A 26,386-nucleotide genomic window follows, 5' to 3' on the forward strand; every position below is an offset into this window, starting at 1 on the left:
GTGAACTTTTTCTCGCTTTTTCACACGCTGCTTCTTCATTTTCAACTTGAAATGAGGGATGTCATGATGTGACATGTTTTGTGGTGTTATTCATCTGTGGGGTTTTTTCTTCTCTCATTTCAAGATATAGTGATGACCAGACGGTCGTTTATTATTTCCTCATAAGTAAAAACTGAAAGTTGAAATAGGTTGGACTGCACAGCAAAAGTGTGCCTAAAATCTTTTCTTGTAAATTGGGAGTCGCACACCTTTTGATACATTACTACTAAACCCATTACATTAATTCATTTATTTTGCTAACCTAATCTGGTCTGTCGTCCGGGTCTATGCCTATCTGACAGCGTCATCGGAATGAAGTCAGTTAGCCTGCTGGACCAACTCATTTATTATTACAGTTTTCTATCTGTAAGGGGGTGAGTCAGAGGCCAGCCGCAGTGCTGCACACTAACGGCGCTACAAGCGTGTCCTTGTGCCGTTAGATAAGCCTCAGCTGTCAGAAAGCCTCAACATTCTTCCGTGGCAAAAAAGACCGTCCGTCTGTCTGTCTCCTGCCGCCCACGTCAGCCCTGATGCTGCGCAGCGTCTCTCCTATCTTCATCACTTCTGCTCCTTTTCCCACAGTTCCTCCGGTTCTCTCCTCCTTTCCGCAAAAAAAATTGGTTTTTATTCTTGCTCTTCTCTCTTTCATTGTGCTTTTGTCACTTTTCAGATATTGCTATACGTCTTCAGCTGTGTATAGCTGGATCTGTTGTAGAGCAGCACAGACCGCCAAAAGCACGCAGTTCCTCTCCTCTTCGTATCATGTAAAAGGTTTTATTTGTTCCAAGTCAAAGGTGGACTCTTCATGCAGGTGCTCAGCTGTGCTGTAACACTTGGCCACGTGATGTTTGTGCTTCTTTAACACTCAGTTGGCTGTTCATGCCTCCATGATAAACTGAACAGGTAATTCTGCTGATTCATACTGCATGTTCAGTGAACTGTAGTGTAACGTTTAAGCCACTGGGTTCTCCGTTCTAAAAATGATTCAGCTGTTCTGCTGCTTTTACTTTGATTTGATACCATGCATTTCAGTGTATTGGTCATATTTCAAACACTAAGTCTGAAGCATTCATGAGCTTTGTTATGAAATCAGTGGACCGGAGATCCGCCAGGAGCATGGTCAAAGTCCTCAGTGCTACACTCAGATCAATGGCACCATGGCTGCTTCTGCACCCAGAGAGTGTCCCTCCCAACCTCTGGAGTGGAGACTGTTCCTTCAACAGAGGCATGCTGTCTGACTGATCAGAGGCAGCAGATGGGCTCGGCTGTTGTGTCTGCTGTTGCCTGTGTGTTGCTCAGCTGTTACCAGGTCATGGCATCCGCCTCCCCTGGATCTGATTTCAGAGTGGAAATATCACCTTCTTTTTCCTGGACTGGGCCAGGCATTGCTGTTTGGCTGGCGGGGTTCAGTTAGCTGTATGCTCTCCTGGCTGGAACCAAGGCTAGCAAATGTAGCTGCTCCAGGTCTTCAGGCCCCTGAACCAAATTGTGAAAACAGAACAGACTTGCTATTTATGGCAGCTGCAGCTCTCAGATGCAGGGGAATTAATATTTCATTAGCCTCAAAATGGAGAGTGGAGAGTTCGAATTTCAGCATGCTGTCGCTCCTCCTCTCAGGTAGGGAGCAATTTACAGAATGGCTGACAGCACCGTTCAGTGTTTGTTACGCCTCTGCCTCTCCACTTAAATGGACCTCAGGGAGCCCCGTCAGCTGGATCATTTCTCCATCCTTTATTTCTGTCTGCTCTGTCTCTCCTTTATCTACTGCTGGATCAGCAGTAGAGCATCAGTTGCCCGGTGCTGACTGAGGGCCCTAACTGAGCTGTTACGTAACAGCTAGAGTATGCAGTCTGTTCTCTGGGGCCCCTTTGCGACCCTATGGCTGCTGAGTCACTCTTGTTCCAGTGCCTCACTCAGCCTTGAATGCTGTTTTAATTATGAAGGAGGTGCCATGGTGTTTGATGCTTTGATGTGAAAGGATCAAACTGGGATGTAAGCTTTTACATCTTTAGTTATTGCTTATACTGTGGCATATTTCTTGGCATTGGCAGCGACAGAATGAATAGCTGATGGAGCTCAGTCACATCACTGGCAACAGTTCGAAGAGAACATGTGTTTTAGGGATGAACTCCAATTGTCATGGTGGCAGTCAAAAGAGGAGCTTACTCCTGAAGAGTTTCATCTTCATTTGCTTCATCACCATCTCATTTTCCTTCTCTGGGCTCTGGTTTGTTTCAAGATGTGCACTGAAACAAATATGTTTGTACCACATCTGTGAGTGACCATGAAGCCAGCAGGGTGCTGTCTGGGGCCTCCAGTTATTAAAGGTCCGACTGCTTTGTAACAAACCCATAAAAAATGTGGCTGTATAGGCTGTGATTATTTTTTTTTCTGCTTTTGCTAATAACAAACAAATGACTTTCTTTTAATTCCACATGTTTGTGTTAATATGCATGCATCCATTGGTGGGCTTTACATTCTGTATGCATGTGCTGTATGCTCACCTCTATGCTAGATACACAAAGTTAGGATAGGCCTAACATGCCAACATTGAAGGTCATAGTTGTAGCAGGTTTTTCTGTGTGTCATATATGGGGGGGAATGCAAATGCCCTATAGCATCTGCAGAATGGCAGAGAGCCATGGCCCCACCAGGGCCTCTCACTCATTCCTGGCTGCCATGCGGCCTGTTTCAGCCTACCGCAGCTGAGACGCTCTCATACGGCTCACACTCTCCGAGGGGAGATTATCGGTCTAATTACAGTGCCAAATGCAACACCATAAGTCAGAAAGTAGGCTAAACTTCTGCAAAGCGTGCTGTCCCACTGTAACATGCATTTAGTGATATCCCTAAAGTTTTTACTCACATTATGAATAGCTTTTCTTACTCTTTTCTTGTTGCTTCACCATAAAGAGAGTCTGTTCAGTGTCATACTTAGTCACCATTCCCTCAAATCTGCCCGACAGTCTGCTCTGTGTCTATCATTGTGTTGCATTCCCGCTACGATGATGTAAGCTCCTAAAAAGTGTGCAGTGATAAGTCTTGATGCTCTGATACAGTGCAGGTCAGATGATTTATAAAGGTAGGAATTTGCATGTACCGTTCATTCTGACATTCGATAGCGATTAACATATATTGATCATATATCCACTAAAAGTTCCACTGAGACTTTTTGTATTTGTTCCAAGCACAGAAGGATGACTAACCAGCCATAAACATTTTTAGATCTACTCTGCTTTTGAACTCATTTGAAGGAGATTTGGATCCTTGCTCACAGTCTTTTACCTGCTTGTTATCTTTTTCCACTTGCAGACATACTCTGGCCTTTTCTGTGTGGTCATCAACCCCTACAAGAACCTGCCCATCTATTCAGAGAACATCATTGAGATGTACAGAGGGAAGAAGAGGCATGAGATGCCTCCACACATTTATGCCATCTCTGAGTCAGCATACCGCTGTATGCTTCAAGGTAAAATTGACAATTAATATGCATTTATTATGCTTTATTATCATTACTGGTCTTCATGAACAAGTTGGGGTTATGCCCATTATGATACAAATGATTAAGAGTACTGGGACATTTGTGCTATTGATTACCTCATTCCCTCTATTAACAAACAGGTATGTGTGTCACATGCTTGTTTTTTTTGTTGTTTTTCTTGTTCATCTCTTTTTTCTCAGATTTATTTGCTTTTGATCTCACGTCACATGGGGTTTAGTTCGCTTGCAGTCAGCGTGAGGGTTGGCTTTGTGACACAGGAGATTAGTGCATGAAGAATGTGTGTAAAGTGCAAGAAAGGTCTTAAAGGTGAGAGATGATGTGACATCACTGACTAAGTCTGAGAAGTCAGCTGCCATTAAGGAGGCCGAGTATCAGATGAACTATCTGGCAGCTTTTCCAGCTCTATCACTGGTTACCTGCATGGTGACCTGAAGCTGTTCGTCGGAAATGTTCCCACTGCAAATACTTTAGGAATGAAGTGTTGAGTGGCATTGTTAATGCTAAGCTTGTTCTAAATACACTGGTCAGTGGTCCGCTTAGATAAGTCTTTGGCTCTGAGTGCAATTATTTATCTAGACCATGATCTGATTAGTGTTTTTAACCTTTGCAGATTTTCTTCAGAGCACACATGTGAAATTAAGACAGTATTTCAGTTCTCACTGATGATACTGACACTTCATTCTCATTGAACTTGGTTAGATTTATATAGCCCCATATGTTTCGGTCTCAGGTTGAGCTTTTACAATAATCTTATAACTTGGAGATAAAACAGCATATTTATCAGTGGAAATAGGAAACAGCTTCTTTTTTTGACTAGAGATAACTGTGACATCCTGGAAGGAGTGAAGGGGATGTCTCAAAGCTCTTATAGTATGAGAGGGGAGAGCTGATGCCCTGAGAGAAAGACCAAGACAGAGCGTGAGAGAACAGGTTCAACCAACGTCTGTCTTCAGCTTGTCAATGACTGGCCCCGCTGCAGCGATCCTGTGGATTTGTTTTCATCCCACACACAGACTACATAGCCGATTCAGGCTCTCTGCTAAAGCTGTTGCATGCTTAAACCTTTTTCATTTTATGGATGAGCCGGAGTCCGTCACCCACAGCGATGCAGGCAGGACATCTCAAAATGTTCTCAGAGCTCGTTTTATTAGAAAAAAAGCTGTGCAGCTTGTTTGGATGCATTTTTGTTTAGGCCCACACTTGTCTGCACGAGTGCGAATTAAAAAAAAATGTCATCGTGCGAGCTTGATTACAAAGTAAAGACCCATAAGACACCTGAATGTGTTTGAATGATTTTGATTCTCTGATATAGAAGTACGGCATTGTTAAGCGGAACCTTTATCAGAATGTGTCAGTGTTTAAACAGCTTTGGCCTGTCTGCTGTGCGTAATCACTATCACTACAGCAACAGTATTAGTTTTTCCTTTAGTTTCCTTTAGTATCAAATGATAATGATAATGAGAACAACTTGTTTCATAGCATTTGTTAGATTTGCCCCATAGCATCTTTTAAATGCATATCTCTGTTTCTCTGTTTCTATATGTATATACTTTTGCCAAACTACCACAGAGATACTGTACAACAGCTTCTTTTTTAACTCTGGATCTACACTCTTAGTCTCTTTACATTGAATGGTTTTAGGTGTGTCTCCTCTGCTGGCTCTGTCTCTTTTGAGGTTGCTGATACCCAATAAAGCTCTAAGCACATTATTACTACACACTGAGAGTCAACACTAGCACACACAACAATTTAGTTTAATTCCAGAACATTTACATTTTCCTCGTTTGCAGTTCAGCCACGGGCAGCTGGTACTCCTCTCTCTTTTAGCCACGATTTCATTGCGAGCCACGTCGACCTGTCCATCAAACGTGGGCATCACTGTTGGCCCATCGCTCTTGCATTCATGTTGCATTCAATGACAAATGGGAAATCAGAATGAGACTTTGGGGACCCCCCCCCCACCCCACAGAACTGTGACTTTATTTCTTGTCATAAGTCCTTCTTTGGGTCCACATTCATTGGACACTCTTTACAGTGTATTACATGCTGTTATTGTCAAATTTACAGAAATAACTGCTCATTTTCTCCTAGATTGTTTCTCCTTACCAGGTGTTCCACACTCTGAATGCAGATAGAACCACAAACACACAAAGGACACACACTCCTGCCTTCCTATCATCACAGAGCAATATGTTTGTTCTGGGTATATGGGACATCTCTCTTGTGCCACCATTCTTCTCTCTCTGACCCCCTTTTCCCCGCTCATTCTTTCGGACCCCTCACAGCATTCCCGTCAAAGCGGCCGGTGGAATGAAATGAGGTCACCGCCGTCCCTGCTTTCCATACCATGCTGCGCTAAATTCTACAAGCTGAGTCATTGTCAAGTTGTCATAGTTGTCTGAGCAGCCAATTACTCTCTGCTGGACATCTATGAGAAAGGATGCGTCACCATGGATACCTATGTGTGTATCTGTGTGTGTGAGACCAAAATAACCTTCCCCTGGTATCTCGAATAGAGGTGTCACTTGGTGAGTGACTGTATTTCAGCTGGCTGCAGTGAGGTGCTTTTGTATGTGTTGTTTGAGTCTCATTCATCTGTCTAATGTGGCCACTGTCTCATTCAGATTGTGTCCTTTGACGCTTCGAAGCCATTGCAAACTACTTGGGATCGCCTACTGTTTTATAATTGCTTTCTTCATTGTCTCTGTTAGTAGGGCAGCTGGCCTCTCTCATGTCCACTCTTTCCCCTGCTTTACTCTCGAGTTCAAGTTCTTTTCTTGCAGTTTTTTCCCTTTTCTTTCTTTGAACCAGAATGTTCTGGCTTGGAAGACACTGAAGAGGAAAATGCCCCACGTCCTTGAAGACATTTTGGCTGCCTTTCACTTAACATGAAAGATACAAACCACAGCCCTGTTGGAAGCTCTACGGCAGCTCGCTTTGCTTTGTTTCAGTCCTTGTAGTCTCTGATTAGTAAACACAGAAAAACGAGTGTGTGGAATGTCCATCATGTCAGGTTATGGGCAGAGTTGCAATGGTTAATCTGTCTGACAGATTTAGTGTGTCTGCATGTTTTTATTTGTGCTTGTGAATTCATTTTTTCCACTATTATTATCATTATTATGTTATTACTTTTTATTTCTGTCATCGCATTTAGTCATTAGGGGCCTTAGCGGGGCTAGCCATTGTATTTTTATTGTAAATAACACAGGTAGCACTGCTTAAACCAACTGTGCTCACATAAAAGGATATCGCTGTACATAGCCTGCAGCCTAGAAAATTATGCAGCTCCTGAGAAATTTGAGCAACACAGATGGCTCTGTTGGGACAATATGTTCATCAGTGAATACACAAAGAGAAAGCCAAAGCCAAACCTATTTTTCATGGAAGCACATGGATCACAGAATCTTTTGGACATTTCTGCAGAAGTGCACTCACACATTGGGTCGTACAGAAAACAGGGAACTCTGTGTAATCATGTGTATAGCACAAGGATGAGCTCACACTAACTTATTTGGGATGCTGCACAGCTTATTTGTGCTTTGAACTTCTATTCATATACACTGTTACCTTGACTAAATTGATTTGGGCTCTATATCTGGATAAAACAAAAATCTGATGTTAATATCAGATATGAATATATGATAAATACACATGATCACTGTTCCTCTTAGCTTGTGCAAGTTGCTCATGACAAACCCTCAGGTCGCAAATCTTTGCTCGCTAAAAGAAATAAGGATCAAATGTAATTATCCTAATAATAATCCTCCTCAAAATCCTATGTTATTACAAGGTGAACATAGTAAATGGGCTGCACTCAGTACAATTTTATGTTTAGAGTTCTCCCACACACTCAGTCACACATTTACATGGACTTTTGTTTCATTGCACCCAGCATTAAGCTGTTTTAAAGATTTAACGTGTCTCCTCAACTTTATTTCTTTGTTAATATCATATCATATCATATCATATCATATCATATCATATCATATCATATCATATCATAACATATCATACAATACAATACAATACAATACAATATAATATATGAAATGCATATTTGTTAATATGCATTTCAGGCCTTTCAGGCCATATTCCTAAAAAAGAAGTTGAAGCAGTTTAGAGCTAAAAATGTTCCTCAAATCAAGATTGGAAGAGATAAGCACATTTTTCCTTTTACAATGCACGATAACAATTCAGTCTGGAGGAATTTCAGTTCATAAAGGGCGCAAGCCTGAGCTACACACCTGTGATATCTGATCCCTCAGACGGCACTGCATCAACAACCATCATTCATCAATAGTTCATGTAACCATATGGGCAAGATATCACTGAGGGAAACCTTTGTCTACGACCACGACAATACAGAGTTACATACATAGATGCCACTAAACACTTTACTGTCCCAAAAAAAGAGCCTTATGTTAACCTTGTCCAGAGGCAGTGTTGACGTCTCTTGGCTGTGAGGCATCCTTGGATCTTCAATGGGACAGATGATGGACCATCACATAGTGGAAACGTGTATTGTAGTCACACACTATTCAAGATCCATTTTGTAAGAATTGGACGCCGTGTGCACCGGACCAAGGACCAAAAGAACCATCCAGACTGTTATCAAGTTCATACAGGGTCGAAGGCCAGGCTCCGTGATGGCATGGGGTGTCAGTGCTCTTGGCAAAGCTCATTTTCACTTCTGTGGTGGAAGCACTAATGCAGAAAAGTATATTAAGAATTTATGACATGTCTTGCCTTCAAGATCACATGTTTTCCAGGAATGTCCCCTGTGTTTTCCAAAAAGACCACATTCTAGAAATATTACATATTACAGACTAGCCTGCCTGCTGCCTTGACCTGTCCCCAATAGAGAATGTGTGGAGAACCCCCCCCCCCCCCCCCCCATGCTGTTGCAACCCTCCAGATGTGTTTCTGAGAAGAATGGGACAGAATAACATCTTAAACAATCCATTGCTTGGCATCCTCAGTGTCAGAACATCATCAGAACAAGTGCTGTAAGTAGGAATGGCAATATTGCAAAGTGGTAAAAGCTTTACTTATTTTGGAATGTGTTCCAGGCAGAAATGGGTGGATATTAAGATATGGCATGAAGCTTATCAGGCAAAATGTCAAATATCTTAAATTATTTAATGTTTAAGGAAATGTAATAGTTCTGATCTGGGGTTGTAGGAGGCAACAGAACAGTCAGGGGACTGGAAAATGCCTTTGAAAGGGACAGCTATGCAGGGAAAGGCAGGGGGAGAGAAAATGTAATATGAAGGCTTCTTTTTTCAAGGGGATATTGGGAAAGGGTTGAGCTTTTAGGGAAAAAAGGGAAGACACAAGACCCCCACAGACATCAACAGGAGTGGGAGCAAATATTTAAGAATGAAGATCTAAGGAATGAGAAGAAATCTGAAAATCTGAGAATGAGGGAGACCGGCAAGAGCAAGAGGGTGCAGAAGGGAAAGAGTTTATGGGGGAAAGAGAGTAGAGGGTACAGGGGAAAGGCAGAGGGGGCGGACAGTATTGTACCTCACAATGGGGGCTTTGTGCATTCTGAAGGGGGCTGGGTGTGTGTGTGTGTGTGTGTGTGTGAGGGTGCAGATATGGAGGCCTGGAGCAACAGAGTTCTTCCCAGGAAAATGAGGCCGCATATTGGGACAGTAAGGGCTGGACAGTAGGGCTGGTCAAGGCCGCACCCAGGGTCTGAGTGACAAGACAGGTGTGTGTGTGTGTGTGTTTCCTCGTCTTTGTGTGTCAGGGACTTTCTGCCATACTATCTGTACTTATACGTTCAGGATATATCTTTCAGACCAATGAGGAATCGTGTTCAACGCAGAAATGCATAAGCAGATGCACCTTTAATGACAGGCAGCTGTGGAGTTCAGACAGGATAAACATCATATTTCTCTTTAGGGGGTTACACTGCAGTTCTGATTTATGATAACAGTCCACCCTTCGACTTTGTTCTTTTGTGTCACTCATCATGCAGATGCTCGAGATGTTTGATGGAAATACCTCAAACTTGGCTCCTTTACCCTTTTCTTTCCTTGAAACTTTTACAAACTACAGGCAGAGTCTCATCAGAAATCAGATATGGATATCATCTATGTTAGCTCAGCCTGTCGGATACAGGATGTTGGACCATTGCGTTCGGTTATAAACGCGTACTCACTGGTCACAGCAGTGACACCATAAACCCAAATTCTGACCTATGGGGGTAGGTGCGTCGTGAGAACATGATTTAAAGTGGAGTCACTGTCATGTATTGATCTCGTTCTTGGATAGTGTAGTCATGATAAACACATAGCAGGGGTGCCAGAAGCCTCGGCGCAGCAGATAGGATTACCTGTCTGCTGCTGTCACTGGCCTCTCACTGACACCCGTAAACCTCCAACCCAATGAAGGCCAGTAAGGAAGGCAGCAAGCTGACCGCTTCATCCACTCTGTCAGTGTGTTCATCAGTGCGCTGATCGCATCTGCACATTAATTCATCTTTAAAGTGAATATATCATTGCTTCATGTTTTTTTTAGGCAGAGTTACCCTTTACATATGTTTTTGAGTTTTAGCTTCACCGCTACTCGTCACTGCCTCAGTTACAAAGCTCGACGCGCCACAGGATTCATCATTGGTCATTTTCATCAGATTCAGTCATACCCTGTCACGTAGTATCGCCGAGCCCCTGCTGCCCCTGTGTGTCTGGAATTCCTGTGGGGCTTCAGAGCTTAGCACTGTGAGAGGTGCCAGAACAACACTCACACAGTCACACACACACAGGAAAACCGCCTTGTCCTGTTGGATTATGGCAGGCCTAGCCATCACAAAGAACCACTGTGGACCAAACAAGTCAGCCGACGGCTGCCATCTGCAATCGATTACATTGCCAAATACTTTCTGCCATATCTCCTGCAACAGCTTTCTCTCCCCTTTCATTGGGGTAAAGGCAACACCCAGCAGCACAAGGCTAATTTTACTCTCCTATAAGAGCACATGCATCTCTGTCAGCGTAAACAAAGCTGGGCACCTATTAAGCCTACTGTTCAAACTGCCGCTCAAGACATCCACTGTTTTTTAGTATATCTGGAAGAAAGCTTTGTGCTGGAGAAGCAGCAACAGCGTCTATTATAGCTCCATGGTACCCTGAGGAGATAAATCATTCTGACAGTGACAGGCAAAGACAGTGGCTGGACATGATGAGCTGTGACATCAGCAAGCAGTGAAGCAGCTGTCCAGGATGCTACACGGGAAAGGCTTGAGTCTGGAGTGACATATTCAGATATTTCACTCTTCTACAGCTTTATTTCTTTGCTTCTGTTGTATGTTGGCGAACATGAAGAGACGCTAAAATCCAGATTCATGCACCACAAGTAAAAACTATGAACAACTATATCATGTAAAAACAGATAACTTATTTAACTGCCTTTGGTCCTTTGAAAAAAATTCTCCTTATTAAGTGATCACTCGGTGATCAGTGTGTCCAGGCTAATACATGATGCCATGAATAGTGACAGAGTATATCAGCAGCAGAGAATAGACTCCACCCTCGTGGACTATTGTGGGGAATGAGAACACAAGTATGTGTTTCTGCTATTTTGACACTGCTGGTACTTTGTCGGGCATGACCACTGTGCTCAGTGAACCAAAAAAGTAGATTATGTTTCAGTGTTGCCATCACTCTGTCCTCTACTTGTAGTACTCCACATTGACTCTATTTAGTCTGTGTATGACTTACGAGGATAATGGCCACAAGCTTAAACCCTTAAACCTTAATTTTTTAATTTTTCAAAACAAAATATTTCCGATGACAACGAGACGATAACATTTTGTGTTGAAAAGAGCCAAAGATTTACTCCTGCCAACATGAGACGGCCACGCAGTTCATGAGGGGAATATGTTGTAAAGAAAGTCAAGCTTTGTGTTTCACACTGCGTTCACTGTGGCCCGATGTTTAGGAGGAAAACCAGTTTATTACTTGCCTTTAACTTCCATTCCACCATTGCCTCACATGCGTTGTCGCTTTGCTTTGCAGCCATAAAGTTGGCTCACAGCAACAGATATCAAATACAGTCGGTGCGGGGAAATGGAAATGTTTTATTTCAAAGAATCCTCCAAAAAGCCCAAGGATGTTTAGCTCACTCGTCCACACGTGGCCTCCTACACCACTCTCTTGCACTCACTCTATCTGTCTTGTCTCCCCTCTCCCCCGTCCCCCCTTCCAGACTTTTCTCATTTCACCTCTGCATGAGAAGCATTTGAAAAATGTACTTTGTGGGACTTGAAACGGGAGAGACTCCACAAGCCTTTCTCAATGCCCTCTGTGGAGTACAGCTCAGCATGTCAGACCCTAGCAGACAGTACATGGACCTGAGTAAATGACTTAAACACAGAGGACACAGCTGACCAGATGTATTGTAAACTTTTTTGAGTTGTATTTTTTGAGAAGGTTCAGAGCCCATGTCAGGTTTTCATATGTGCTCAGTTTGTTTTTCTTGTCTCTTGGTATGAAATCACACTGTGTTCATGCCTGGTAATGTAATCCACACCTCTTTACGCGTATGTCAAGTTCAATATACCTGCTTTGACATTTTCTATGAATAATCAGTCAGGTCCTGGTTCGAGTTCAGGATTGTGGCGCTTTGCTGCGTGTTGTCCCTCCTTGTTTTCCGTTTTCATTTACTTGAAATAAAGGCAACGAGAGCCAACCAAATCGTCAATAAAATAATAATTGGTTGAATGGATTTTTATTGCTACCAACTTAGAGGGAATACATTTAAGTGGTCATTGTATATTAGAATCTCATCCACAGTATGGATGAATTCCTTTCTTTCTGAAGACATCCTGTTGCCTTCCTAAAGCAGCAGCTTCATAACCGGTGCAGTCTCTTACTTATATCATCAAACGCTTTTCTCTGATTTCACCTTTGCTCACTAAAGACTTTCAGTCTGCCTTAAAGATATTGGGTTCGGGGACATCCTGGTGGTTAATACAGATGCTGTTTAAGAAGCAGTGAAGCTGTTGTAGACCATACACGTCCCTCATCTTGTGTTTCCTCGTAGACTTTTTACTGCAATCGAGGCAAACCTGTCAGAAAGAAGCACATTTTATACATTTGCAGAAAAAAGTTTAGCTTGGTCTGAAAGGAACTAGAAAAAAAACAGGTGTCACAAGAGGAAGCTCAAGGTGTAAATTCCGATGAAAGCTTCTTCCCTGCTTTTGTGTGTTGGTGTGTGTCTGTGTGTGTGTCTTCACCCTCGCACTGTCTCCCAGGTGGTCCCTCCAACTCTGCTGTCATTTCCGAGAGGGTGGGGACATTCCATGACCCGTTCTGACAATCTATTTCTGTCTGTGATCTCAGCTGCCAACTGTCATCTCTATCCCGCAACTGAATCAGAAGCACTGGAACATCCCTAAAGGTTTAATCTGCAAGCATGTCAGTGGGTGACTTAACAGTGTGTATAGCTGGAAATCTCCTATTTCGGTACTGTTTTTCTTCTTTAAATCGTGACTCAAATGTACCAGTCTGACGTCTTCCCCACTGCTTTGTCCATTTCCACCTTTTTATTCTGCTATCACTGCCTGATCACACTCTCTGCTCTCTTGGGATTTACAGCAGTCTTACCGCACATTTGTTCATATGTAGATGGTGTGAAATTAATGTTACACTCAAGCTATCCTACTGTCGTTGGTCCAGACATTTAGTTACTATTTGGCACAGAAGGTACTGTTGATGAATCATTTAACATATTTACCTTAAAAACAACTACAACCCCCCCCCCCCCATTTCTCTTTAATGCTTTTTTCTCATCACCGGACTGTTGAAAACAACGCCTGTTCCACACCCAAGAGGCCCCTGTAATGGAAATGAGGGAAACCAGGGCCATCCAAATTCCAGAACACACACACACACTCACAGATACTGGTGGGTGCAGATGGCCAGCTATCTCTATGGGACTTTCTGCCCTTCTGTTTGTAGGGCTGCCCAAATGACAGCTGGTTCAACAGCATTACAGTGAATCCGGTTCAGCTATTTAGTTGCTCTGAGGTTGCAGATGAGCAGACTGTAAGTTAACAAGTGGACATTGTTGCACCCCATGCAGTAGGTGAGCCAGAATATCTTTACATGCTGCATTTTTTTCCATAGCTGATACCATGAATACACTAGTTTATGAGCATCTGACTGCTGGTACTTAATGCACATATGGTATACTGTACACTGGAGAGTGTCTGAGTAGTTTCGTGTGAATTAAGACCTGCTCCTTTTTTTCTGTTTTAGGTCTACTTTTGAAATGTTGCTCACAATGCACCCGACCAGTCCTCCTACACTCAAAGTCAGTGTTTAACATATTTATTTATGGAACGATTACTTAAATAGAGGTGAATACCAAATTGTGGCCTATGTACACTCTTATATCTGTATTTTCTCTCTATCGCTCATGCACAGTAACTTCTATACTTGTAAAGCTGTGCTCGGAAGGAATGCAGGGTAAATTCTAGGTTCTTTGCCGTTGCTTACCACGTTAATGGAAAGATGTGATTTGATGAAAATGATTACATATTTGAGGTTTAAAAAAATCTGCTTAAAAAAATGTTAATTTCAGGCCTTTACAGTCTTTGCATCATAAACATACAGAGTTCAAAAGAAAAAGTAGAGTGAGAAAAACAGCCTTCTCCACTTTCCTCTTGTGGGTGTCCACTGCAGTATTTGTTGTTGATTTCTTTCTCCTCCTTTTTTTCTCCTCCTCAAAGTTAAATTTTCTGCCCAATGACAGCCACTAGCAACATACCCTTTACCACCCCCCTCGACTGACACTGCAGCATCACCTCAAACCAGTCAGTTAAAATGTGTCTGATTCTCGTTTCTTTTTTAAGGCTTTTGAGAAGATTGCTTGATATCTGCTTAGCTATTGAGCGGAAACTTGGCTTCAAGAGTCAGAGCTGCATTTGTTCCCTTTTTTATCTTAACATCTGATATCTGCACATTTGATATATTGGCTGTCATGAGTGAATCAGCACAGACTTGTATTCGCTTCCATTTCTGTCAGAGGAGGCTTTCCAGGATTTTAAACGATAATCCTGATGATATGTTTTCTTGCCATACGCCTGAGGTGTATACATCACTGCAATAATGGAAGACTTAGCGTCTGAGTTTGTTTAACTAATCAAAGCTTCTGTGGGAGGATGCAGCATGTTACTCCTCCTAAGAGGTCTGCTTCTTGCATCTTATCACAGTTGTCCAGAAGCTTCAATGTGACATTTAAACATCTACAGTCCACGACACTTTCCAGATAACTACTTCCAGTGTCTGGGAATTTGAATGAGCTCTGTCTCGCTCACTCTCTCACAAGCACACACACAAACACACATGTACACTTGGGGCTTTGTTTCTCTGGTTTTAAGTAGCTCAGGACCCTGTTCTGCCTCTGCTCGAGCCCTTTATGAGTAATCAGGGCGCCGTTATTATATTACTCCTGCACTCATCCAATCATCATATTCTACTGTGGCCAGGGAGCTGTGTGCATGTGTCCATGAGCGCGTTTGTCTGTCTATAGGTGTGGGTGATCCTCCAACATGTAACAGTTTATGAGTGAGCAGCCAGCTGGCCATCGCTCAGGATTTCTCATGTGTGTGAAGTGGTTGCCATGGCGCTAGAATTTTCACTGTGTGCTGTAGCGTTTTACGACTTCTTTTATGAAGCAAATTGTGAGAGTTTGAGCTTCAGTGTGGAAAAAAACATGGTTCATCCAGTTGCAACGGCCCCAAAAGGCCGAAAGTCGTGTCGCTGAGCCAACCTCCATTTCATTTTGTTTTTGTAGCTGTGTACTCCTGAGAAGGAAGTTGGAGATTTTGTTTAGTTAATTAGCAAAATAGTTGTTAGAAGTGTGTGTGTGTGTGTGTGTGAAGCAGTCATTGATTTCTTGGCTGTATAAGATGGGGTAAAGAGGTCTCAACTTTTCCGTTTTGTCCCACGTGATCACAACGTGAGACAAAGAAAAATAACTAGTGTAGCTTTAGATTGCTGATAACTGGCGGATTCACAGCCACAGAGCTAAAAACAACAGTTTGCAACTTTGAGGAGTAGAGTGTGTGGGCTAGACTTTGGGCTGCAGCCACATTGCTGAGGACCATTGACAATAAATGGATGTAATTATGATCCTTTCCCCAAGAATGTTTTTGTACATTAAGGTCTGGTTTCAGCTGAAGATGTGGGGAATGTTTTTGGTGGCTGTGGTTAGGGACCCCTGTCAGCCCCAAATTTAAATTAGAAATTTTGTCTTTGGCTTATGGTCCATTTTGACTCACATTTTTAGACGACAAATTAAGAGCATTAACACATTGAACCCAAGTCATATATGATTTACATTGCTCATGGCCAAATGTTTGAGGTTGTTGGCTGTTTGTTCATAAGTTCACATAAGAAGAGGGATCTCTATGCAATGCAGAAAGGTAGAAGAAAATATTTTACAGTCGACTAGAAGCAGAAGAGGGGTGCTAAGGCTGTTCAGGGTTGAATATGGCTGATGAAAGGGGGCTATGGTAATGATTGAGGCTTCTGTGGAAAGATGGGGTCGGGTAGGGGGGTGCTCTGGAATCTGAAGAATGAGGGTTTGTTTAATCCCGGGGGGGGATAAATTATCAACTGAAATGTCAATCCTGCTGTGCAAAACAGGCCCACCATCTACCACAGGGGCTTGAGGTTAGATTTATGCATGAGTACTGGCATTGGGTGTCCATCAGGCATGAGTTTTAACATGGAGTGCGATATGGTCTAGGAAATACACTTTCCCATAATTGTGTGAAATGATAAAAGACACAAAGCTTGAAAACTTTTTCTTGATTTTTTCAGACTTGTACCTTGATTTATATTAAGGCTTTCTATTTAAGATGCAGTCTAACCTAGAACTTGGTTATTCACTTTTTATTACCCAAATTATTGGCTGTGAGTTGTTGCAAGGAAATTACTAAAGCCATGATGATGTGGTGAAATTGGAAACATCTGTAGCTGACAAAAAACAGATTTCACCTCTCCTATAAGGCCCGAATAAGTTGTTGTGGGAGTTATCCTGCTTTCACCATGCATGGGGGGGGGGGAGGAAATGAGAACAGCCGAGGGAAAGGGGAAACAAAAGGGGTGAAGATTTAGGGAGGCAGTAATGAGCTACTGGAAGGGAAAGGGCACACTCAGTTTGATTGGTCCACCTATGCTGGGCCAGCATATGACCCAGCAGTTAGTTGCCGTGGTGATATAGGAAGCAGTAGCTTCCAAGAGACCGACAGTGGCAGCACGAACCTGATGGATGCCCGCACTTACATGCTAAAACAGCTCAAGTCATGTTAAAAAGTTTTACCTTACGAATCCACCTCAAAAACTTTAAGAAAAGAGTGAAAATTACTCCAGGCCCAATTACAAAAAGCATTTGGGAGAGCGATATTTTTTAAACCTTATACACCAAGATTTTAGTCACAGTTGAACATATCAAATGTTGAAAGTGAGACATTGTACTGTTTCTTGAAAAATATTTGCTAATCTTTAGTTTGAAGTGTCTCAAAATAGGTAGGACGAGGCCATGTTTTCCCCTCTTCGTTCAACAACAGTCTGCAAACATCTGGGTATTGAGGAGACCAGATGTTGGACCTTTGGGAGAAGGAATGTCGTCCCATTATTATCTGATATAGGATTCTAGCTGCTCAACAGACCTGGGTCTTCTTTGTCATATTTTGCATTTAATTTTGGTCCAGATGTTTTCAGTTGGTGAAAGGTCTGAACTGTGGGTGGGCCAGTCTAGCACCATGACTCTACTACTATGGAGCCATGCTGTTTTAACAGATGCAGTATGTGATGTAGCATTGTCCTGCTGAAATATGCAAGGCTTTCCCTTAAAAAGACATCTGCCTTGGAGCAGATGTTGCTCCAAAAGCTATACATACCTTTCAGCATTGATGATGTCTTTCCAGATGTGTTTGCGTGTGTTGCCACGTCCACAGGCACTAATGCACCCCCAAACCATCAGAGATGCAGGCTTTTGAACAGTGCTGATAGCGTGTCGGATGATCCCTCTTCTCTTCAGCCCAGAGAATGTGGCGTTCATAATTTCCAAAAAGTATTTCAAATTTTGATTAATCTGACCACAGAACAGTTTTCCACTTTGCCTCAGTCAATTGGAAATGAGCTTTTGCCCAGAAAAGACAGCAGTGCTTTTGGATGTTGTGTGTTCATGTTCACATGTGGCTTCTTCTTCGCATGATAGAACTTCAACCTGCACTTGTGGGTGGCACGGTGAACTGTGTTCTCAGACACTTATTTCTGGAAGTGTTCCTGGGCCCATGCAGTGATTTCCATGTTAGAGTCATGCCTGTTTTTTGCTTTTAGTTGGGGGGGGCTCTTTGCTCCCATCTTATGTAGTTGTACTTCTGTACAGTACTTCTGTAGTTGTACATCTTTATTTCTGTGAGACTTTGCCTCGTTGAGCTTCTCTTTTTTTACCCATCACATTGCCATGCTAAAACTGTGCTAAACAGAAGATTATGGTGTGACTGTCCAGAAAAAAACTCTAGAATTTCTTATAAATTAGGCTTTTGAAAGAGAAGCACCTCTCTGATGGCACATTCTTACAGGAATGCATTGACAAAGTCTGACACATTGTTGTATTTTTTGTCTGTTGAGTCACTGTACGGCTCCGCCATTTCAAAGGGGCGACAGCTGCCGCCAGATTGATCTAAATATAGTTTCAGAGTCTTGGAGGGTTTTTTTTGTTGTTTTTTGGAAATAATCATCTCTCACATGTTGTGTATTACAGACTGTATTTGTATGCAGTCGTTCTAAGGCTTTTAACCCGGAATACAATGTTTCAATTTGTCCCAGATTTTTTTTCTCTTCCTTTGAAGATTCCAAACAGGTGCTACTAGAATACTAGAAGCATGAGGTCACTCTTCAAAAATATTCCTCTGATTATGTAAAGCTGAACTGATGGCAAAATTCTGTCGCGACTGTGTGTTTGGTTTGATATTCATGGTGGATTACACAGTGCTCCACGGTGCCTTTGTCCAGAGGGACTTGTGGTAATGTGGAAATCAATCATAGATACATCTGATAAGCATCAGGCCTACGAAGAACTGGCTGTAAAACATGAACAGGAAGAGTAATCAGACTTTAACCCAAGCTTTAAAGGGTGCCTCATCGTCAAGGGAGATCACAACATATGAAATGAGCAGCTCAGTCATCATTCACGCTGTTAAAATATCTGTCATCCAGCACAGGTGTCCATATGCTTAGCGCCATTATATTTCTGCATTTTTATTCACATTGACCTCGTCCCTTATTTGCATTCACTGCTCTTAAAATGAGGACTTGCCACCGTTTTTTGACACTTAAAGGAAGTTCACGCTTTCATGCACGGACAAATGGTAATTTCCTTGGTGAAAGATAACACCTTGAGGGCTGTGTGAGCCATCTGTGAAAACTGACACACATCATCCCGGCACGAGTACGTTTCAGCGGGAAGCCCTTTGGCTGAACCCTTCATCTCTATGGCACGGAAATTAGACAGGTCACTGTATCTCTGAGAGGAAGTTCAGACCTCAACTCAAAGCTCGTCTGCACAGGTGTGCTGATGTCCACAATGTGTCACCCTGAAGGTGTCCATGCTTTATACTCAACACGTTTTTAGCTACAGGCCTTTGTCGTTCACACAAGATGAGGTCATTTCAGTGTATCTACCAGAGAAAAATGTCATGACGTCAGGCTTCGTTCTTCAAACAGAAGATGTTTTTCAGTTTCAGGGCATGACTTCAGGTTGCAGTCATGGCAAACAGCTACTACGAGATGGTTTATCAGATGGCTCCTCTCGCGTTATATTTAGTTTTTTTAATTTTTTGTATTTTAAATTTAAGTCACGCAGGCCAAAGTTTCAGCAACTCAGTGGGATCTGCCCCTGCTGCTGCAAATGGTGTATGGAAAACTCAACTGAAATATTTAAAAATTGAATTAAAAAGTGAATAATTAGCTGTGCTGCTGCATTTCTTGTGAAGTGTGTTTAACACACACACACACTTCAGTGGGCGGCGCTAAGCCTGTCATCCTGACTTGGACTGAACTCCTCAGTGATGAAAGGTGTCGGAGCTTTGGTTACTACACTGAGTGTCACTTTATGGCCACTGCATTGCATGGCTTGGCTTAGCCGAGTAGTGGGGATGCCACAGGCCGTGGAATGGCTGTAAAATATACTCTCAACACACTCAGTAAATATGGCGTTGGTGTACTGGCAGCAATATTTAAGAAAGTCCGACATATTAACAGGGCTGGTCTTGTAGAAATGACATTTGGAGTCTGTTGTTAGCATGGTGATGTGAGAAGAACCGCTGAAGTTGGGGAGTATTTAATTGTGTTACGGCCCAACAGCCTGATCAATGAAGGTCATCTCTGTAATCTGAATATGCTGACTGTTTTTCTGTTTTCTCTGAACAGATCGTGAGGACCAATCAATCCTTTGCACGTAAGTACTGTAACTCTTAACTCTCCTAATTCCTCTTCTCCTCTGCTCTTGAAGTGTACGTATCTTAAGTGGTTTTGGTCACATTGCAGCTCACTGGGCTGGTAAATTAAACTGTTATAAATCATCCCAGTTTAATAGGCCTGTGTAAGAGTCTTTCTTGTCCTTGAATTGCTGATGCTGTATGTGTAACAGTTATAATAAGAGCACTTAATAAAGATATTCGTTCCTTGACTTCTTTTAAATGTGGTTTCCCTCCTTCTTTTATCTCTGTGAAACTAAGCATTTTTCCATCTCCCTCCATGCTGCTCTGGTCCTTAGTCGGATGACCACCTCCCGTCGTCCTGCTGTATTTATTTAAAGACTGGTTTCAAATAGCTTTTTGCGGATGCTGGGCTGTACAGCAGCTCCAACACTGAGGAAGTTATGAGTGTGGTTTGGTGGCCTGCCATCCTCTATGGCGGAGACTAATTAAGCGCCACTCTCTTCCAGCATGACATGGGTTTGAGGCTGCCAGTGCACAGACATGTTGCGTAATCTGTCTCAAATTCTAGAAATTACACCCCCTGTTGGTGGCAGAGAAACAGTTTTATTGCTTGATTAAGGTGCTCAGGTGCTCGATTGTTTAGAGAAGCTGCTACTCTCCGTCCAAACGGGATTATTTCTGGACTAAAGCAGATGTGAGCCACATGCCAGCTTGTGGCCTATATATGCACAGGTCTAACTCAACCTAGTTTAAAAGTATTTTATTTTTGTATTTACTGTTAAATAATCTAGTAGAAAAACCTGTGCCATAGCTGTGAAGGGGGTGTTTGCAGTCACTGCTGCATAGATACCCCCCCCCCCCCGAAAAGAAAGAGAAACACACCGAAAAGAAGCCATTGGGCAGTGAACATAACATGTAGCATGTAACATGCAAAATATATAACATGTAGCTGCCCAGAAGACTGAGAATTTGAAGAATCTCTCACTCGGGCGGGAGGATATTCCAAAGAGAAATGTCCTATAGCAAATATATATTTTAGCCATAAGTTTTTGGTATGTTTGAGAAAAGATCTGAGAAACTTTCTGAATGGTTACCATCAAACGTATTTTTCGATTCTGCTGAAAAGAAAAAAAAAAACATAAGGACATCAAGCCAAAGGAAGACCTGTTCCATAGTTTGACCTATATTTCTTAGCTCAAACTCTGCATTCGAGGACTCGCCCCTCAGATCCTGGAGCAGAATCTAAAACTGCTCTGTACTATGTGCAGCGGCGCTAATAACCAGCTAGATTAAAACCACTGGTATGTAGCTAGATGTGGTGTCAATGGGCTGGTTTTGCTGTTGGCCTATTCTTTCTGGGCTCTGGGACCTGACTGTGGGAACTGTGGATGGCCCTGCCTGAACACAGCTATCATTAGAGAGCCCTAAAGCAGGGCCCTGGAAACTTTAAGCGTTGGTCACCAGACCACAGCATTCTCCAGTGAAACAAACAAATGGATAATCGTGAAAAAAAAAACAACAACAGATAGCCTGATAGTCGCGCCCCCCCCATCTTTTGTCTCTACTCATGGTGTCTTTGGTTTCCATCCAATTTCTCTCAACCACAGCAATCATGAGTGAGAGTTATTATGGTTATGGTTATACAGAGTTTTGTCTGTACCTTGCAAAACTGGACGAATTACACAGATGATCTCTCGTAATGTGGCCTGTAATTCATGTTAGCAACAAAACCTTTTTTTTTTCCACACCCTGCTCATGTTCTTGTCTACACTCTTTGTTTGCAGAGGTGAATCAGGAGCTGGCAAGACTGAGAACACGAAGAAGGTCATCCAGTACCTGGCCCACGTTGCCTCCTCACACAAAGGACGCAAAGACCACAACATTCCTGTGAGCCCCACTGCTTACGTTTCCCTAACTCTGTCCCATGCCAAGCCTGGGCCTCTACAATTTCTTGTCCTTTCCTTCTCTCCTTAAAAAGTCATCACATTTGAACTATTTTTGTACAATAGTCCATTATTTCACTTCAAAAGAAGAAGTGAATCCTCTATTTGTGAATGACTTTAATGCTGTAAATGATTGATAGATTTCATTTAAGCCAGCGGCCAATTAGCCTAGCCTAGGACAGAACAGAGAAATGAGAGTCTAACAAGCTTTTTTCCCAAAATCCCAAACTAGTTCTTTCATCAGCTGTAATGTTGACTGTGTTGTAGTTAAACCTGAGGGCCTCACTAATTCTTGATAACTCTCTTAGAAAAAGTTGTGTATTAATCAACAGCTAACCTAGGTAATGTAGCCCGGCTGGACAGTGCTGATGCCTCACATTATGCAGTGCCATTCCGCAGGAGTGTAGCCAGTGCTGGGCTAATGTGCCTGATGTGTACTGGTGTTCTGTTTCCTGTGGCTTGTGTCTGACATAAGCACTTCAGATTTTAACACTTGCATTTGTTTATCCATAACAAACAGCCCGAATCTCCCAAAGCGTTCAAGCTACAGGCAAGTGTATCTCCCGCTTCCTCAAAGAGTGTGTGTGGTCCGTTTTGATGTCTGTGTGCATTTGCATGCCCCTCTCTTTAAATCTCTGCCGCTTCCATAATGATGTTGACAGACTAATCCAAGCTTTTTTCATTATGAGGTAATTGTTTGTGCTGGCTCAGTCTTCTCACATGATGATTGGAATCCTGGTGAATCTGCCGTTAAACCAGCAGGCCCACGATGATAAAAACACTTTGTTTTATCAGTCGGTTGGGGTTCATTAGAGCAACTGGAAATTAAATAGTTTAATTAGAAACATATGTCAGTCAAATACCTGCTATGAGAACAGTCTGTGAAGTCCTAACGGAGCTCTGCCCTATTCAGCACTGTGCTGATCAGATCACAGCCGCACTAAACATTTCTCCTCAAGCTTTACAGTTCCATGAAATAAATGTTTAAAAGCCACATCATCGTCTTATTTATGACTTATTCATGCACGTTTCCCACTGATGATAAACTTCTGAGGCATGTTTATAGTTTGAAGTGTATTTCAGCTGATATTGTATGTTATCGTCTCACGTGGACTTTCAAATGTTAAATCGCGTGTCGTTGTTTTTTTCCACATTAGCTCGGGTAAAACCTCTCAGCCTCTTCCAGCACAGTTCTGTCTTATGTTTCATGCACTCTGCACAAAAAAATGGTCTTTTCTGGCTTTTGTCATCTGTGCTTGGTTTATCCAGCAGGTATTTTGCTTTCTTCCCCACATCAGTACCTGATGTTTCTCTGTCATCTGCAAGTCTAATAACTGCAGAAGCAGTGGGAATCTTATGAGTCCTCTAACCTTAAACTTTCAGCCCACACAGTCTGAGTAAATGATTTTTCTGATATGCTATATTTCAGCAGCTGAGAGTTAGAAACTGTCACTCATTCCACCATCCATGCTGACCTCCTTAATGCTGCTTTTCTTCTGCACTGCATTACAGCTGCCTCTGGTCAAGGGGCCAGAGGAATGTAGGGCCAGGGAGTGAGGGAGACCGTAGATATGGTGCAGGAGAGGTGATCGGAAGGAGAAATTACTTAAAGCAGTCTTGAAGGAACCTGACTATAATCTTCTCAATGAGAGTGTCAAATTGGAATGACATTTATACAGGCATGTATGCACTGCTTTCTGTGTTACTCTGTAATTGGGAGTCCAAGAGGTAACAGGGAGAATGAAGCCCTTTGTTTTACTGATGCTCAATCAACACGTTTAGATTCAAAGCATTCAACACGAAGGTGGGATTTTTCTTGATATCTACATTTTTGCACAACAGTGTTGCATACTGTTTATAAGATCCAAAAGTCTAACCGGGTAAATGAAACAGTTTACAGCTCTACTGGGGCTCAACATTCTTAAAAAGCTCTTGTTCTGGACTTTGTTTCCTCGCTGTTTCTCATAGTTGTACCGGTCGAGTCGTGGCCAAGAAAGGACCTTTGTTTTTTTAAATGAAAAAATGAGATTTTCATGCGTCAAGATGTGGCCATTAGATTATTGCTATTCAGGTGAGCAGTGATTCAAAGCCTTTTGGATTGTCTCCTTTTGTTTAAAGTAGTTTATGTTTTCTGTATATTTTGAATAGAGTGGATAGGGATGCATCCAGAAAATGAGAAGCGATATGCAGCAGAGGGTGAGATGGCAGGGAGTTGCACTGTGGGCGTTGCAGCTATGTGGTATGAGCCTTCACCATCAGGCTACAGAGCACCCGTTGTCTCGTTCTGTGTCAGTATTATTTTTCTGGCATTCTGTTTCACGACAAATTTGAAAAAGGCTGTGAGTGTAACACATGAGATGAGGCCAATACTGGTCAACTTGCTGTAACAACCAGCCTGGCAGCAAGTCAGAGTTCAGGCAAAACTTACTCTTTTTTCCTGGGGCATTCAGAGTCCAGAACGGGCAGTGGGGGGGCTATTTTTGTACTGCCAATGCCCTGGATACAGGAAATGGTGTCATGAGCTGAAGAATTTGATGTTTCTGGGGCCAGAATGCTGCATCTGTCCATAAACCAGAGTTATAAGATTCTGGAGGAAGCCATCCAACCATCCTGGTGGTACACCTTTTGGACACACCATATATGGTATGCAATTACAACCAGAGGAATGTGGAGACCAGAAGAATGCTCACATCCATCAATCTGAAGTAACTGCGCACACCTTAAGACATGTGGCAAAACAAACTGACTTTAGTGCATTTGCGGTTTCGCGAGGTCTATCAAACAGTTTGGTTGTCTTGGCCCCTTTGACTTGTGGAGTTCTCTTGACAAAAATCACGTTGTACTGCAGTTGACTCAAGCAAAGCCAACAGAGCCATGATGAATTACTGACTATCTGAAAGATTGGCTTAGCGTACTGACTTGGCTATATTTTCTCTTTCTGCTGTTTTGAATAGCTGTTTTTTTTTTGCCTTGTCAGCGTGTATGTGTTGTAAGAAATAAAAAACAATTAGAAGATAAAGACATTTAAAGATCTTTTTTTGGGGGGGGTATTACAGGGAATTGTATTATATTTGACAGCCTCTTACATCTCTATCTTTCTTCACAGGGTGAGTTGGAACGCCAGCTCCTGCAAGCCAACCCCATCCTTGAATCTTTTGGCAATGCCAAGACTGTGAAAAATGACAACTCGTCTCGCTTTGTGAGTTTACATTCTCTCTTAAAATTATCATTCTCTTGATTTTAGCATATACACAAGAAGTATCTGGAATGGAAAGGGATTTATGGCCTCCTTAACTGATGTATACAAAGAAATATTCATAATCCCAACCCAAGCGTCACACGTTTCTATTGTCAGCGTAATATGTAAACTATAAGAATAGCTTTCGTTTGTATTGACCATCTTTAATCAACAATGTTTGTTTCCAGTCTAGTTATGAAATATGCTCACTTTATGAATCTTTACAAGGGATAATCTCAGGTCTGACCATTAGTTGTTTGGACCCCCATGACTGTTGTGCTTTACACGTGAGTCCGATTCATTTAGCTCAACAACCACAAACTCAGCCCAGCAAAAAGACGTCTGCTGGAACTTCTTAAACTCACCAATTAATTATTTTCATCTTGCCTCTTAGCAGCGCAACCAGCGAGAAGTTGCTGCTCCTTGCCAGGAAATAGTCGGGCTCATAACTCCTGTAAAACCACAGCATGTTATTTTTGTGTTGGTTTTTAATGCAAAATGTCAACTGGTGAGATTTTGGGGGTTTGGTTGGTGGATTTTGTTACAGTTAAACCCACCCAGGGTTCTCGGTTTATTGTAGTTGAGAGAGAGTAGCGTCAAGTCTTCACTTCAGTCTTATTCTCAATAGAAAGTAAATGTTTCGAATTGTTAGATTTCTTTCATACTCATTTTGGGACCAAGTATTGTATTCCTCATAAGTTGTGTTTCATATGCCTTTCATACAAATGACAATAAGAAAAAGATGCTGTGCTTCTAATGTTGGGATGCGTTTCAATAGTCACAACATTTCTCACTCTGAGCAACATTTCTTTGTGACTAAGTCAACCATGTGGTCATGATTAAGCGGCGTACTGTCCAGGTCCTCATGAATCACTAGCGTTTTAGATGAGAAGCAGTGAATACCACCAAGACTGATGGGTGCGCATATTCCCACACACTTAAACACATTCACTGTCAGGAAACCACAGACATGCCTCAAATTCTTTCTGACCTGTTAACCTGGCACTTCCTTATATGGGCATTTCGCTCCTCACTGCATTTCTGTCATCTGCAAGAATCCATGAGGTGCTATGTGAAAATGCAGCTGTGCCCAAAGGGAGGAAATGATAGACTGATGACAGCTGCAAACGCATGCATGCACACAGTTATACCAACGTGTAGAACAGAACAGTCTTTTGAATTAAACATCGGTGGTT

At 42.3% G+C, this 26,386-nt stretch overlaps 1 protein-coding gene across 2 annotated transcripts in view; it reads left to right on the plus strand.

The window, feature by feature from the left end:
* The window catches only part of LOC140273640 (myosin-10), a 52,809-nt gene that overhangs the window by 4,990 nt on the left and 21,433 nt on the right, over positions 1–26,386 (plus strand). For both annotated transcript variants that reach the window (XM_072369262.1, XM_072369263.1), the window contains exons 3-7: positions 3,352–3,508; positions 19,999–20,026; positions 21,794–21,896; positions 22,473–22,502; positions 25,059–25,151. In XM_072369262.1, coding sequence (XP_072225363.1) covers positions 3,352–3,508; positions 19,999–20,026; positions 21,794–21,896; positions 22,473–22,502; positions 25,059–25,151 — 411 coding nt within the window. The remainder of the gene's footprint in view (positions 1–3,351; positions 3,509–19,998; positions 20,027–21,793; positions 21,897–22,472; positions 22,503–25,058; positions 25,152–26,386) is intronic.

Source organism: Leuresthes tenuis, unplaced genomic scaffold (assembly GCF_036924035.1).
Source record: "Leuresthes tenuis unplaced genomic scaffold, fLeuTen1.0.hap1 SCAF_17, whole genome shotgun sequence".
Classification (NCBI taxonomy): domain Eukaryota; kingdom Metazoa; phylum Chordata; class Actinopteri; order Atheriniformes; family Atherinopsidae; genus Leuresthes; species Leuresthes tenuis.